This window comes from Molothrus aeneus, chromosome 8 (assembly GCF_037042795.1).
Source record: "Molothrus aeneus isolate 106 chromosome 8, BPBGC_Maene_1.0, whole genome shotgun sequence".
Taxonomy (NCBI): Eukaryota; Metazoa; Chordata; class Aves; order Passeriformes; family Icteridae; genus Molothrus; species Molothrus aeneus.
In genome coordinates, this window is record NC_089653.1 from 19,817,950 (window position 1) to 19,831,821 (window position 13,872).

The window sequence follows — 13,872 nt, forward strand, 5'->3', positions numbered from 1 at the left end:
TATAGAGAGTGTGTTTGAGGAATAGCCATAGAACTCCCTAAAAAAAATACCTTTACTTTTATTTACTAAAAAAATACCTTTCTTTTGCCCTGCCAAACCAAGAAATTTGGTATATAGATAACAAAGCCCTGCCAAGTTTTTGCTTTGAAGATACTTCTTTTGAGTGGCTACAATAGTGTAAATAGGAAATAATTTTGCCTCTTAATTTCTGCTGAAGTAAACCTTGGTTTATTGTAATAATTTTAATATTTCTTATCACACTTGGACCTAACAATATTAATATTAATTGGATCTTGTGTAATCTAAAACAGGAGCTTGCCCTGTCATGAGAAAAATGTCAGTCAGAAATCACAGTTAATCATTGCAAAAAATTATTAGGAAAAATGAGTCTTGCTTATTTGCTATTCACAGAAGTGGGTGATCTGTAGAATGCTTCCCAGTCAAGGAAAATAAAACTACATAGAGTGTGAATATTTATATGTTATTAAATCAGCAACAGCAGATGTAGTCTGAATAGCTATGTGGCGTAGTTTCATATAAAGTACCTTCAGTAATATGCTACTGAAAATGAGAATGAAGAGTTTATAATATGCAATTTCTGAAATTTATTGCAGTCTTGATCATTACACTGCACTTATTGCAGCAGACCTTACTACTGTAAACTACTGTAATGTGTATCATCTGCACATCAGTAATAACCATTAGCAATTAGCTACAAACAATTATTTCCAACATCACTTACAAAAAACAATTCCAAGTTGTCACTTTAAAAAGATGCAGTAAAGACCAGGAGTTTTTCTTCAGGAAAATGTACACTTATTTTCAGGTACAATCTGACCTATTAATGAAGCATGTTTAAACTATGACCACAAGCACAGACACAAATATGTTTTTCCATTCTTAAAACAAACATAGTTTCATAGATTGAAGCTACCATGCATTTTTCATTGTTCTTAAAACATTATTCAAATATATCCATTGCTTAATTTCTGCTACCCACTCTGTCCTTCACCATTTTCATCATCACTCTAAATAGTAAATCCAGCCTAATTCCTGGATGAGACAGCTCCCATAGCAGGACAAACCTTGGGAGAAGATAAATCTTTCTCTTCCATTCATTAACTTCTTTTATCACTAATAATGAGACTGTACACATACTAAAAAAAAATTATCTCCTGTGCATAATAATTTCATGTGTGGCCTCGACTGCCAGAGGAGTGCCTGCCCATGGGCTGGAAGGTGTGAGGGCAGGGACAGTTCCCTCTCTGAGGGATTGAGCCAGCTGAAGCTCGTGCAACAGAAACAGAAGGGTGGCAGGCAGCTGGGAAGTCACACTTCAGGGTAGTACCTTGTCAGGTTTATCAGTATCTCCCCAGGATGGGTTTAGTGTGGAGAGCATGGAATGAGATGTCTCTTAGAGCTTGAAGATATAAATGTGTTTGTTTGTTTGCTTGTTTGTTTGTTTTAAGGAGTTAGACTCTGACATTCTTATGCATTTCTGGTTTGTGTAAGAAGAAAGAAATTGAGGAAAATTGAGGAATTTATTGAGGAAAATATAAATAGAATCTTTAACATCTGAATCCGTGTACAGTTCCTATATGATCACCTAGAAACTAATCAATGGGAATCAAAACAAAAAAACACCTTGTATCTTTTTTAAGGCAACACCAGGTTTATTTCAGGGTTGCTCTCCAGAGGAGGCACTAGGCATGCTGAATGATAATTAAATGCTCAGAAATATGGATAATCACTAAAAGAAAGGAAGTATACCAATGACATCTCAAAGTTCTTATCTGTACCTTTTTTGCCTACAATAAAACATCTAAGGATAGTTGCATGCAAAAAAACCCACAGCCAAACACATCTGAAGCTCAATGCTTCTTAAGGAGACACATTGTCATAGTGAAGCAGGACTAGAGATTATCTCAAGAGACCACTACTCTGTGCCTCTGCCCCAAGACAGGATCAACATTGTCACTGTCATATCTGACAGAAGCTTACAGTCATTTTACTGAGAGAGAAGTCACAATTTACCTAGGCAATCTACTCCGGTGCTTAATTATCCTTATTCTTAGAAAGTTTTTACAAATTCTTGCCTTGGTCTTCCTTACAGCCCATTACCTCTTGTCCTGCCTCTGTAGCCCAAGAACAGATGGCAGTCACACCCAAATATTCCCCAAGGACACATTCCTGAAAAGAGCAGGGTAGCATGAGCATATTTTCCCATAGGAACTAATGATGGGGAAAATGCATACAGGGATTTAAGAACTACACCTGGTTTAAAATCACAGGGAGCAGGACCACTGGGAGGACAGTCTCTTTTCTGCTGCTGTCCTTTCAGCACAGATCACTGTTCTGAAAAGTATAATTTGTACCATCTGTGAGACAATGCCCAAGAAAGCTCTTGCATTGTAAGCATTCTTTATGTCTCTTTCTGGACAGTTGCATCTTCATCATCTTCCTGAAAATCAAAGGCAATCCAATATAGGTGAGGGACAGAAAAAATGGGACAAGGATGGTGGTGAGTGGAGCACTCTATTAAATGGTCAGCAGCAGAACCTTTAAGTAGTGGACAGAGAAACAGAGGGCAATGAGATGCCACTGTATTGCCTTAATGTCTGCTGAACCCTTCTACACAGATAGAAACAATCATAGTTTTCCCAGTATTCTCTTGCCTGCAAGCCATCCAACACCCATTTGCTCTGCCTTGTGTTGATCTTCATATTTGCAAGTAGTGAAATGGGTTGACAGAGATGACCTGGCCACTCTTTATTTTGTGGATCATACTGTATTTCTACTTTCTGAAGGGATTGGCTGCCTGAACTGTGAGCTTTTTTTACTTTGATCGAATTATCTACTATTCTTAATATATACCTCAAATTTGACTGTAGAATGGGGGTGAACAAATGCATGGGAGATGTCTAATGACTGTGAGAGTAAGGGGTGAAGGTGGCCATGGGAAGAGGTAAATATGTGGCTGCTATGTGCTTTTGGAATGGACTCCATATGCCTCCTGTGTGGTAAGAGCAGTGTTTTCCCATCCCTCTGGCATGGGACATTTGTTGCTGGGGAGCTTACATGGAGACAGGGAGAACTCTCCCTGTGTGGTGGCTGTGTGTGAGAGAAGTGATTGATCACTCATCCCTCTGAGACAAGAGGGTCCCTCACACTGACCAAGTTCTGTACAGGGGGCAGCAGTTTACAGGGATGGCTTTGCCTTGCAATCCAATTGCAGAATAGCTGGCACTTGACAACTGCTGGGGCTGCTGCCAAGGGGAGTCTGAGAAGTCACAACCCTCTTCTCCATAGACATCTCCTCACTGCTGTGCTCTCCCTGGAGGTTTATGGCATGGGGCGCGGGCTGCACCCATGCAGTGGTGACAGCAGGAGGCACTGACGATGGGACAGCTCCTTCCTTCTGGCAGGTGGTGTCACGGTGATAGGAAACCAGCTCATTGCTGAAGTTGACCCTCTCCACAGGGGATTCAGGTGTGCCACAGCAGCAGCACCGGCAGCCCAAGAGATTGCTGAAAGCCCTCCTGAAGTCTGCATTGAAAGCATAGATGACTGGATTCACTGAAGAGTTGGCCCAACCAAACCACACAAAGACATTGAAGGTGGTTTGGCCGATACAGAGTGACTGCCCTTCAGGGTCCTCCTGGAGGCTGGGCTGGCAGAAAGGCAGCAGGCAGTTCAGCAGGAAGAAGGGCAGCCAGCAGCAAACAAAGACTCCCATTATGATAGAAAGGGTCTGCAGCACCCTGGTCTCCTTGTGCAAGGAACGCCGCAAAGAGGATGTGGGCTCCTTGCCAGGAGCTGGCCACTGCCCCCCTGCTCTCTCAAGGGTGGAGATGCGGCGGATCTGGGCCTGGGCAATTCTGTAGATCCTGGTATAGGTGATGATCATTATGGCCACGGGGATGTAGAAGCTGATAAGGGAGGAGGTGATGGCATAAGTGCGGTTCAACCTGACATCACAGCGGGGTGTCCCAGGTAGCCAGGAGCCTGGATCTCTACTGTCCTCGGCTTTATGCCAGTGCAGCTGCACGGGGATGAAGGAGATGAGGATGGAGAGAGCCCAGGCCATGGCTATCATGGCACAAGCGAGGCGCTGCGTCATCCTGCGCTCATAGCGAAAGGGGCTGGCGATGGCCCAGTACCGGTCCAGGCTGATGATGCAGAGGTGGAGGATGGAGGCGGTGGAGCACATGATGTCGAAGGCCACCCAAGTGTCACAAAAGCTGCTGCCAAAGAGCCAGGAGCCTCCAGCCACCTCAGTGACCGCCTTCCAGGGCATCACCAAAAGGGCCACGCAGAGATCCGAGATGGCCAGTGACAGCACGAACCAGTTGGTGACCTTGTTGCGGAGGTGGCGGAAGCGCAGGATGGCGAGGCACACGAGCGCATTGCCCAGCAGCGTGCTCAGCACCAGGGCGCCCAGCAGGCACCCGGTGAGTGCCCGCAGCACCCACGGGCCGCCCCCCGGCGCCGCGCTCTCCATCGGGGGCGCTGCCCCGGCCCCCCCGGCCGCTCCTGCCGGCGGGACAGCGCCCGAGGCGGCGGCGGGACCCCCCCCGGGCAGCGGCTGTGCGAGCGGCCGCCCGCGGGGGCATCTCTGCCCGCCGCCCTCGGTGTGCCCCGCGGCGGCCCGGGCTGTCCCGGGCTACTCACCCGCCGGCTGCCGGGGCCTCGCCTCCCGCCTCCCGGCTCGCCGCCGCCGCTCCCGGCGGCCCGAGGGAGGGGCTGTCCCGCCGCGGCCCCGCGGGGGCTCCGGGCGGCGGCGGCCCCTCGGCGGCGGAGCGGGGCCGGGCCGGGGCCGGGGCAGCCGCGCGTTCCGCCCGCAGCGCCGGGACCGAGCGGCGGCAGCAGCTCCGGGCCGAGCCGGTGCCCGAGGCCCCCGCGCTGCCGGACCGAGCGGGGGCCGCCTGGGAAGGGATGGAGCGCTCTTCCCAAGCGCGCGGGGGGAGCTTTCCCCACAGCATCGCCCTGGGAAGAGCCCTCCGCCAGTCCTCAGCCCGTACTTGTCCAAGTGTCCGGGGCGAGGCAGGACCCGGCGCTCTCCGAGCGTCTCCTTTTGGAGACCGCGATCACATCTCAGCTTGGTTAGAGAGCAGGGTGTCACTTCGTGTCGGTTTACATCCACTGGGAATGCGCTCAGATCTGGCTGTCAGAATCTGTTTTCACCAAAGTAGTATTGTGCTGTTTAGTTTTTGGTTTGGAATTTTATGCAATGAAACCAAAAGCACAGAAACCTAAGATCTCTAGTTTGAATCTACTGCATTTTGGCAATAAGTTGTTCACAGCATCCAAACCCTGCCTCTTTACTTTTAAGCCAAAGGTGTATTTAAACACTCTTCTATTTATTGTTATAATAATATGCATGTTGTCACATAAATGTATATAATTGCCGCACATATTTACAGCCTACATTCAATAAAGTATCCTCATGCAAATAGGGTATAATCCTTCATTTTCGAAGAATTTGTATGGTTATCCTGTCATAAGAAAAAACAGATTAGGACAAGAATAGAAAATATAAATTAATGCAATTAATTGACATGGGAAGCAGGTATTTATTTTTACATTAGGTATTTTTTTATTTCTTTGCCTCTTAATTTAAACTACTCCAGTCACTAGTTCCAATACAAATAATTTTCAAGCAGTATCTGATTTCCATTGTATTCTTATGATATTTCTGGTAATTAGTAGAGAGAGTGGAAATTTTTAAAATAAACCTTGAACAGCATAGCTGGCAGCTTACCCTGTAAAAAAAATCAGCATATTTAAGCTCAACTAGTTGGATTGTACCATTTCATAACAGATCGTTAACACTTGGTCCTGTTTTTCTTTGTGCCTTGGACATCACAGTCTTCATTTAGCAGCCCACTGTGTTGTTCCTCCTATGATACTGAAAATTGGAATACATTTCTTATTAATGCATTTATCCGTAAGACTAACTCATAATTCAAACAACTGCTGGAGAACCTTCTCTAATTAAATATATACTCTGTTAAAGCAGTAGGAGCTGTAAAAATAACACAGGCTGGCATATAAGAGCCAACTCCACTTTTGTCTTATTTGGAACCATCTGTAGTTCCACATACGTGGCTTTTGCCAACATCTGCAAACCAAGTAGGTCTCTGATGTTCATTCCAATAGTAAGGACTAAAGCTTAGTTTGTAAGATTTATCTACACACTTGCTAATTTGGCTTGATACATTTACTTTTATGTAGCAATCAATAAAATGACCCCAAAGGACAGAATGTATTTGTGAAGGATTGTAAGTGGGACAGTAGCTGGACCTAAGGCAATACAGCACTGAAAAGGAAAGAGCAATGCTTTTGCATATTCAGCAGACAGTAGTGCTGCAGAGCTCTGTAGCACAAGGTAGCCAGCATTCTCCATATTAAAATAACTCTGTGTATCTCCTGTTCCCAGGATCACATTATGCTCTGTGAATATCTCTGGCTCCTTTTTAGCATGCATTATAAAGGAGAGTGTGTATGCTGATGCTGTTTTGTGTGCATATCTGTGAGTGCCTCACCTCAAAATTTTGTGGCTTTTGAAGTAAAATCTGACTGACCAATCTCAAAAGATACATTTCTGATTGTTGTAATTAAAGTAGGCATCTAGGCTGAAGTCAGAACCCCTACTAATATCCTCACTGATAGGAAGGTTGTAGTGTGGACTCAAGCCTTACTAAATGCAATAGAATCTGCACAGAGAGAGACATTGTGAGTGCTCTTACCATGAAGAAAACATCAACAGTCACATTCATTTTCTTAGATACCAGAGGATCCAAGTGGAAAATGTAAATGCTTAAGAAACTGTACAGTGAGTCAGTGGCAAAGACAGAAATAGAAGCATTGCCCTGCTTTTATTCCTGTATTGGGTTGGAAGGAGTGAAGTGTAAGCTTATGGGAGAGGAAGGAAAGAAAAACACAGGGGAAAACACAACACTGTGTGAAAATAAGTGTGTGAGGTGAGTTGCAAATGCTGTAAGCTTTGATTTTAACTATTTCTTGAATTTATCTTACTTGAGATAGAACAGGAAAGCTCTGGGCAAAATAACTGAAAAATACTGATGGAATGGGTAAATCAGCCTCTCGTGACTTCAGAAAATTTGTGAGCTTGTTCCATATATGTAAGACATATTACAATATGTATATAATGGCTTGACACTGTATGTATTTTAAATGCAATCACTGCATTTAAAATCTCTCTTCCTCCAAGAAGAGATTTATATAAGAAACCAAAATCAGTTTCCTTCTCCTTCCCCTTTCTTTCTTTCTTTCTTTCTCCTTTTCTCCCTTATCGAATTACCTTATTCTAGACTAAGTGCTCACATGTTTTATAGCACATATGATTAAAAGGAGCCCTGATTCAGAAATTGAGCCTTTAAAAGTTTACTATGACTGCATTTGGAGCTCATTCCTCAGTCTAGCTCACTGACATGCTGGCTGGACAACTGAGGCAGGTTAAAATTCAGTGCTCAAACAGGATTTGATAATTCAACCCAAGCCTCAAGGTGCCTCCTGGAAGGGCACTGCCTTTGCCATGACCTGTGCTGTGGTGCCACAGCTGGCTGGTGGGAATGGCAGGGTCTGCTCTGTGCCTGGGAGCTGTGTGCAGGGTTAGTGCCAATGTCACTGATGCTGTGTGTGCTCATACAGGCAGTGACTGGAGGCTGCAGCCACATTGATCCAGTGTCAGCATTTCTGCTTTGTCAAATGAATGTAATACCAAAGTGGTTAATTAAATAGTTAATTCAATTTTGAGATCTTGTCCAAATGGAGGAGGATTATTATAACAAACTTTGGGAAGTGGTGTCAATTTTTGGTATGTGGTCAGAATTTCAGACAGCCATAACACTGTGTTTTGTTTTGTGTTCATTTATTTCAGAGATTTAGTGAAACAGAGCCTATGGGCAAGCTGGCAAGCTTTCTAGCACCTGGGAGATGTGATATTTGATAGGCTGAATTCCAGTGTTTCATAAGGAGCATTTCAGTCTCTCATCTTGTTACAAGGGTGCACACAGCCCGTGCCAGAACAGCTTGGACTGCACAGTCACACTGCATGAGTGTGGAGCACAATTGCTTCCTGAAGGCAAGATCCTGCCACTGCCCCAGTAAGGCTTGGTGCTTGGAAAGCCTGTGTTTGAGCCTTAGCGGTGGTTCAGTACAGAGAAAATAAGCAAGGCAGAAGTGATGCCAGGAGGCAGATAAAATCCCTTTGAAGGGTCACAGCCCTATATTCACTCTTCTTTCTCCGAAGATTTCACATCCCTAGAATCTATCCAACAGACATTTTAGAGCAATCTTTGGATTCCTTTCACTCATTTGACAGCACAAATTTTCTCTTACCTAAGTTAGGGTATGAGCCCATACTGGCAAGCCTAATTTACCCACTTACTGCAAGCTGGTGGCTGGACCACAGCATGTAAAATAACTGGGCATTGATGCTCAAGGATACTTACAGACTTGCAGGCACAACAGATAAGGTTCCACAGCCTACACTTACCACTTTGGAAGTTGATTCAGATTCAAGTTCTTGTTCTTAATATGCAAATTAATCTGGGTTTCCCCAGGCTTCATGCTGATAAAGGCCACAGGAAATGCTCACAGTAAAGACAATGATAAAAATAACTACTTGGTAATTATCCCTGGTCAGAAACAAACCCATCCTGAAGGAGTTCCTTGGTTACAATCTTTGCCCCAGAAGTTCCAACAGCTCACACACCTTGCCACCTAGTGCTCCCTGTTCCTTCTCCAGCAAGGGCCGAGCAAATTTGTCTTTGACTAAAAACCAGATAAACAAAAGCCCTTGTTTGCTGTATATGCATCTTTCCTGTGGTAGAACATGCCAAATATCAGGTGCACTGGCTATAGCTTGACTGCATGATAGGTGCTTTCTTGGAGACACCCCTGTTTAGACTGAGAACATGTCTCTTTCAGTTCTTCCTTGATGCTCCATCTATGGAAACAATTACACAGAGAAATGGAGGCAGTGTGTATGATTGGTTCTTAAGACTGAGTCAGGATGAAGTAAGTGTAATGTACATAATGCCCTTGGAACTGAAAAATGAGAAGTGTTCCACTGTCACACTGTTCAGCCACAGCCATCATCTAATAGCTCCATTAACAGCAGTTTTGGACTGGGACACTTCACTGATAAGAATTACATGAAAAAACTTTATGGAATAATTCAGCAACACAGGCCCTCAGTGCTGTCTGGAAAATAGCTCAGGCTATGTGTAGGATGCAACACTGCATAATTAGAAGGTGATATTTCTGTGTAGTAAATATACGCCTTTTTTTTTTCTCATTTCCCTCATTCCTGTCCATCCATGATGCCAAATGTGGCATATTGGTTTGTACAAATAGACAAACATTTCTCAGCAAATATAATTAACAAATGTCCTTAATAAATTATACACTTTAAAAGTTTCTCCCCTTTTGCACTGCCTGTGATTAGCCCTACTCCTACTGGCTGTGCCTGGCTGCAGCATTTCCTGAGGGATTGTCTGCCAGTTAAGTACAGCTTAAACACACTTCAGTAAATTGAACCTTACCCTTTCCAACTTTCCAACCACTCCCTCTTATTCTGTTTGCCCAAGATAAGGGAGACTTGTTCTTTTAAGGATAAACTCCTTTTTGCTATTATTTCGGACCTGGTTCAACATTCACAAGCAGTGCTTTGTAAACTGAGGTAGGCAGCTCTTGCTTCCAGGTATTTATTCCTGTATCTGTATCTTCCAGCTTCATCTGCTGTGAAACCAACAAAATTGCTAGGACAGTAATGTCAAAAAAGCATGGCAAAAAAAAATTAGGTAATTTTTCATCCATAAGACCAATTCATACCAATATTGTCACTGAAAACTGTTCACTCATTTGCTCTTGTACATTCTGTAATAATTTCTTCAACTTTCTATGAAAGGTTTGAAAATTTCTATGCTGGTCATATCTCAAGAAAATAATTTATAATAAAATCCAATTAAAAGTTTTCATCTGCAAATAGTCCCAAGCCCCTATCAACTTCCCTTGAATTCAGGAGGAAAGACTCTTTCAAGTTTCATCTTAGTGGACTTTTTTTCTTAGACCACTTCTCTTCCCACTAAATTTATCAAACAGAATTCAAAAGCACCCAGGTCCCGATGCTCAGTCTTGGCAACATTTTAGAGTCATGCTGTATATTCATACATAGCATCTGTAGGTTCAGGGAAAATTAAAATTAGATCAACTAGATTATTCCTAAATATTTAATGTGAACTTACCTTATGAAGAGGATGTGTTTGGAGAATGAAAAGACAGACTCCTCTTCTCATAGCTCCCAATGTGTATTACAACATTATTTAAAATTTTATTACAGAATAAAAATCAAATATGACTTGGCAAAAAAAAAAAAATTAAAATAATAATTTCCACGTATTACTTTTCTTCCTGCTTTTGCTTTATCAGCCATAGAAGTGATTTTATCTGTATTAATGACACAGTAAGCAAACAGCACAAGACCGAGACAGGAATTTGTTGTAATCACCATAGGGGAGAACTAACAAATGTTTATCAACAATATATTGATGTTAGAAAGTAAACACTCTCATTGCACGTGACCATATATGTTGGTAAGAAAAGTGCAAAGTAAAATCTCTGCAGTTCAATGAACTCTCACAAAAAATGGGTACTGCTGTAGGCTACCATGCTGCTATCCTGCCTAAAAAACAGGAAGTTTTTAAAACCTTCAAAACCAGTTGAGACTGAATATGTGACTGAATATATGTGATTCAAAATTAGTGGATGAAATATGTGAGAGAATAATTGTTCTTGGTCCTCTAAGCCCCTTCTAGAAACCCAAAAGACGTAGGTTGAAAACAACTGGCCAAAATGTTCTCAGGGACAGGACAAATGGGCTCAGATCATCTCCTCATTCAGTGACCCCCTTTTCACTTCATCCCAAAAAGATGCCTCCCCTAACCACACAGAGCTACTGCCTGAGCAAGTGACAATCTCAGGCTGAGGAACATGAGGTCCTGTGTTGCCTGTTGACACTTATTTGTTCCTTTTCTTCTGCTTCATCTGTGTCTGTTCTCTGCCCATTTTTGTGCATCTCAAGGGGTGAATTTGTACAAAAAGGAAGAGAAAACTTGAAGTCTGTGAACACATCATGAGGTTTCTGGCAGACATGGACAGAGACTGTGGATCAGGTCTAATTGGTTAACTGGATAGAAAGGGAAAAGCAAAAGAGTTTTGGATCATAACAGAAGTGGATTTTAAATTTCTTTCATTAATATCTTCTACATTGTTAAGAATCTGTGTTATAACAAATCTGCTTTGGATGTGGTAATAAATATTTCTTTTTGTTTCTATTTTAACCTGGTTTCAGATAAGGGCGATTTCTAGGTAACTCTCTGTCCATATGGATTTAATGATATTTAAACCACGAACATTTGGATACATTGGAGTCTTTGGCTTTTCTGTATTTTGATGGTGATAGCCAGAAGGAAACAGAAGTCTATATATAGGTATATAATCTAATTTGCCCTGTCTGGCAGTGGGAAACATGGAGATTACATGGAAGGAGAGAGAGTCTTCCAGTGACTGTTAATAATCTGGAAAGGTTCCTGGTGCCCAATAGAGCAATGACAACTACAGCTTAGCCTATAGCACTGTTTTTGGCACTGTTTGAACCACCACAAGCATAAACATACTCAAGCAAAGTAATACAGACTGAACTGCCTTAATACAGGTATACAGAGTGTTTGATCCACAGGCAGTGTAATTTAATTCTAGGACTGCAGCAGGACTGGGAGTGTGCCAAGGAGAAGCTTTCAGTGTGCAGGAGTCTGCCAAACAACTAAATGAATTGTTAGTTACACTCTGCGATGAGATCTTGTCCAGAGGGCTTTGTATTAAACATGCAAACTGCTATTAGTGGGCTGCAAGATGTTCTTTCCAAAGCAGCATTTCCAAAGGAGTGAAAGCCTTGGGAGTGAACTGCCAGAGATCACAACTATATTGTAAATAGAAGAACATCTGAGGTTTTGGGAGCCCTAGGGAACAGCTCTTCCTATACATTGATTTGAGGAAGCCATTCCATGTTTTAATTACAGAAGTAATGAAACAGCTCTGAGAAACCATCAGCTGTGTATTGGTTATGGTGTACCTGTTACAGTGGGTATTTCAGTGAGCAGCATTGATTGCACAAGAGTTAGACTAATATTTGAATCCTTGTTATGTTGTCCTTTTGATAATGAGAAGTTAGTGGTGGGCATTGGCTTATGAGTTACACAGTTTGTTGTTCAGGTTTTTTTACAGACTGCTGTTTTTTCTCAGTCTTTGGGAACAAATTATAAATTACACTTTCTCATTCATAATCTGCTATTTAGTCCCACTTCTTCCCTGTGAATTGCTAACAACATTTTGCAAACTACCTGCTCATCCTTACTCATTCAAATCAGACTGAGCTGAACTGGCTGAACATTTGCCTGATGATGGGAAGTGCTGAATTAATTCCCTGCTTTGTTTTGCTTGTGTGCACAGCTTTTGCTTTACCTGTTAAACTGTCTCAACCTATGGATTTCCTTAGTTTTACACCTCCCCCATCCCACGGGGAGATTGAGTGAATGGGTGTGTGGGCCTTAGCTGCTGTCTGGGATTAAACCACAGCAGTCCTGGAGGTGGAAATCAATGCAAATCCAATGAACCAAATGGTCTTATTTTGTGCAACACAATATGCTATCCTTTGGAAGCCCTGGCACAATTACCAGCTGCCCCTGCTGCACTGACTGAAATTGGTGCAGCACAACCCAGCCCTATGTCACACCCTCAGGCCAGTCTCCATTTCACTCAGCTTGTTTAACATCTAGGAATGCTTTGCTGCTGCTGCATTAATGAAATCACTGAGGGTCTGTTCAAGGGTGACACTGCCATAGAGCATCCCAGGTAAACAATGAACACTCTGTTGAGAATGATCACAGACACTCTCTGGATCTGAATGTTTCCTTAAACCAGAATTTCTCACTGGTAAAAGCTGGAGAGCCTCTGTAGCACCTAGGATGTACGCTCACTCAGCAGGCAGAGTGATCAGTCTCCATGTGTCTGAGATGACCCAAATCAGGGTGGAGAACAAAAAGCCTACCATCTTAGTTACAGCAAAACCTTAATTAGAAAGCTTTAGCTAACAAAAAAGCTTAATTAGTTCATCTTTGTTAATGGTTTCTTTTGACCAAAGTAGCATACAAAGTGTTCTCACAAGCAGTTCAGATGTCATATTCGAAGGATAGGCAATCCTGGAAATATTTATTGGGCACTTGAAGTCTCTTTACCTCTTCTTTGACTTGTGGCCTTGCTCTCCTGCCGGGCCGAAGGGACTGTAATAATTTGGTTTTTCTCTGAGAAATGTGGTGGGAAACAGAGCTGATGGGACCCGTAAATGCCCTCCATCCGCCTCTCCAGCGTTAACCGGAGGAGTTGTGACATCCCATCCCTTGCTCAGGAGAGGATTCACCCCAGGATTTCGAAGTGCCGATGTCATTTCCCTTTTCTCCCCGTCCCGTTTCCCCCAGAGCTCAGGTAGGTCCCGTCTCCTCCGAAAAGCGATGCTGCCCTGCCCTGCCCGTCTCTCGTGCCCACAGCTCGGCCGCCGCGGGGGCAGCGGTGCCGGGGCTCCCCGGGCCCTCCGCCGCGCCGCTCGGAGCCTGCCTGTGTGCAGTGCGTGTGCAGCCGGGACAGTTCGCTCAATCCCAGCCCGGGCGGCTCTGGGGCAGGAACGGAGGGATGAGGCGGCCGGGCTGAGCTTTCCGCAGCCGCGGCACATCGGCGGAACGCGGTCCATGCTGCCAGCCCCTAGGCGGAACACGGTACCGGGGGCGCGGC

The 13,872-nt window shown here is 43.7% G+C and overlaps 1 protein-coding gene across 1 annotated transcript; it reads right to left on the reverse strand.

Moving 5' to 3' along the window:
- Positions 1-596: 596 nt before the first annotated feature.
- LOC136559202 (D(1) dopamine receptor-like) lies at positions 597-4,501 on the reverse strand. The gene has a single exon (XM_066554207.1). It carries the CDS (start codon positions 4,499-4,501, stop codon positions 3,200-3,202), a length of 1,302 nt encoding a protein of 433 aa, XP_066410304.1. The 3' UTR covers positions 597-3,199.
- Between the last annotated feature and the right edge of the window lie 9,371 nt (positions 4,502-13,872).

Coding starts and splice junctions, on each gene's coding strand:
- LOC136559202 (XM_066554207.1), bottom strand. CDS start 4,501: ATGGAGAGCGCGGCGCCGGGGGGCGGCCCGTGGGTGCTGCGGGCACTC.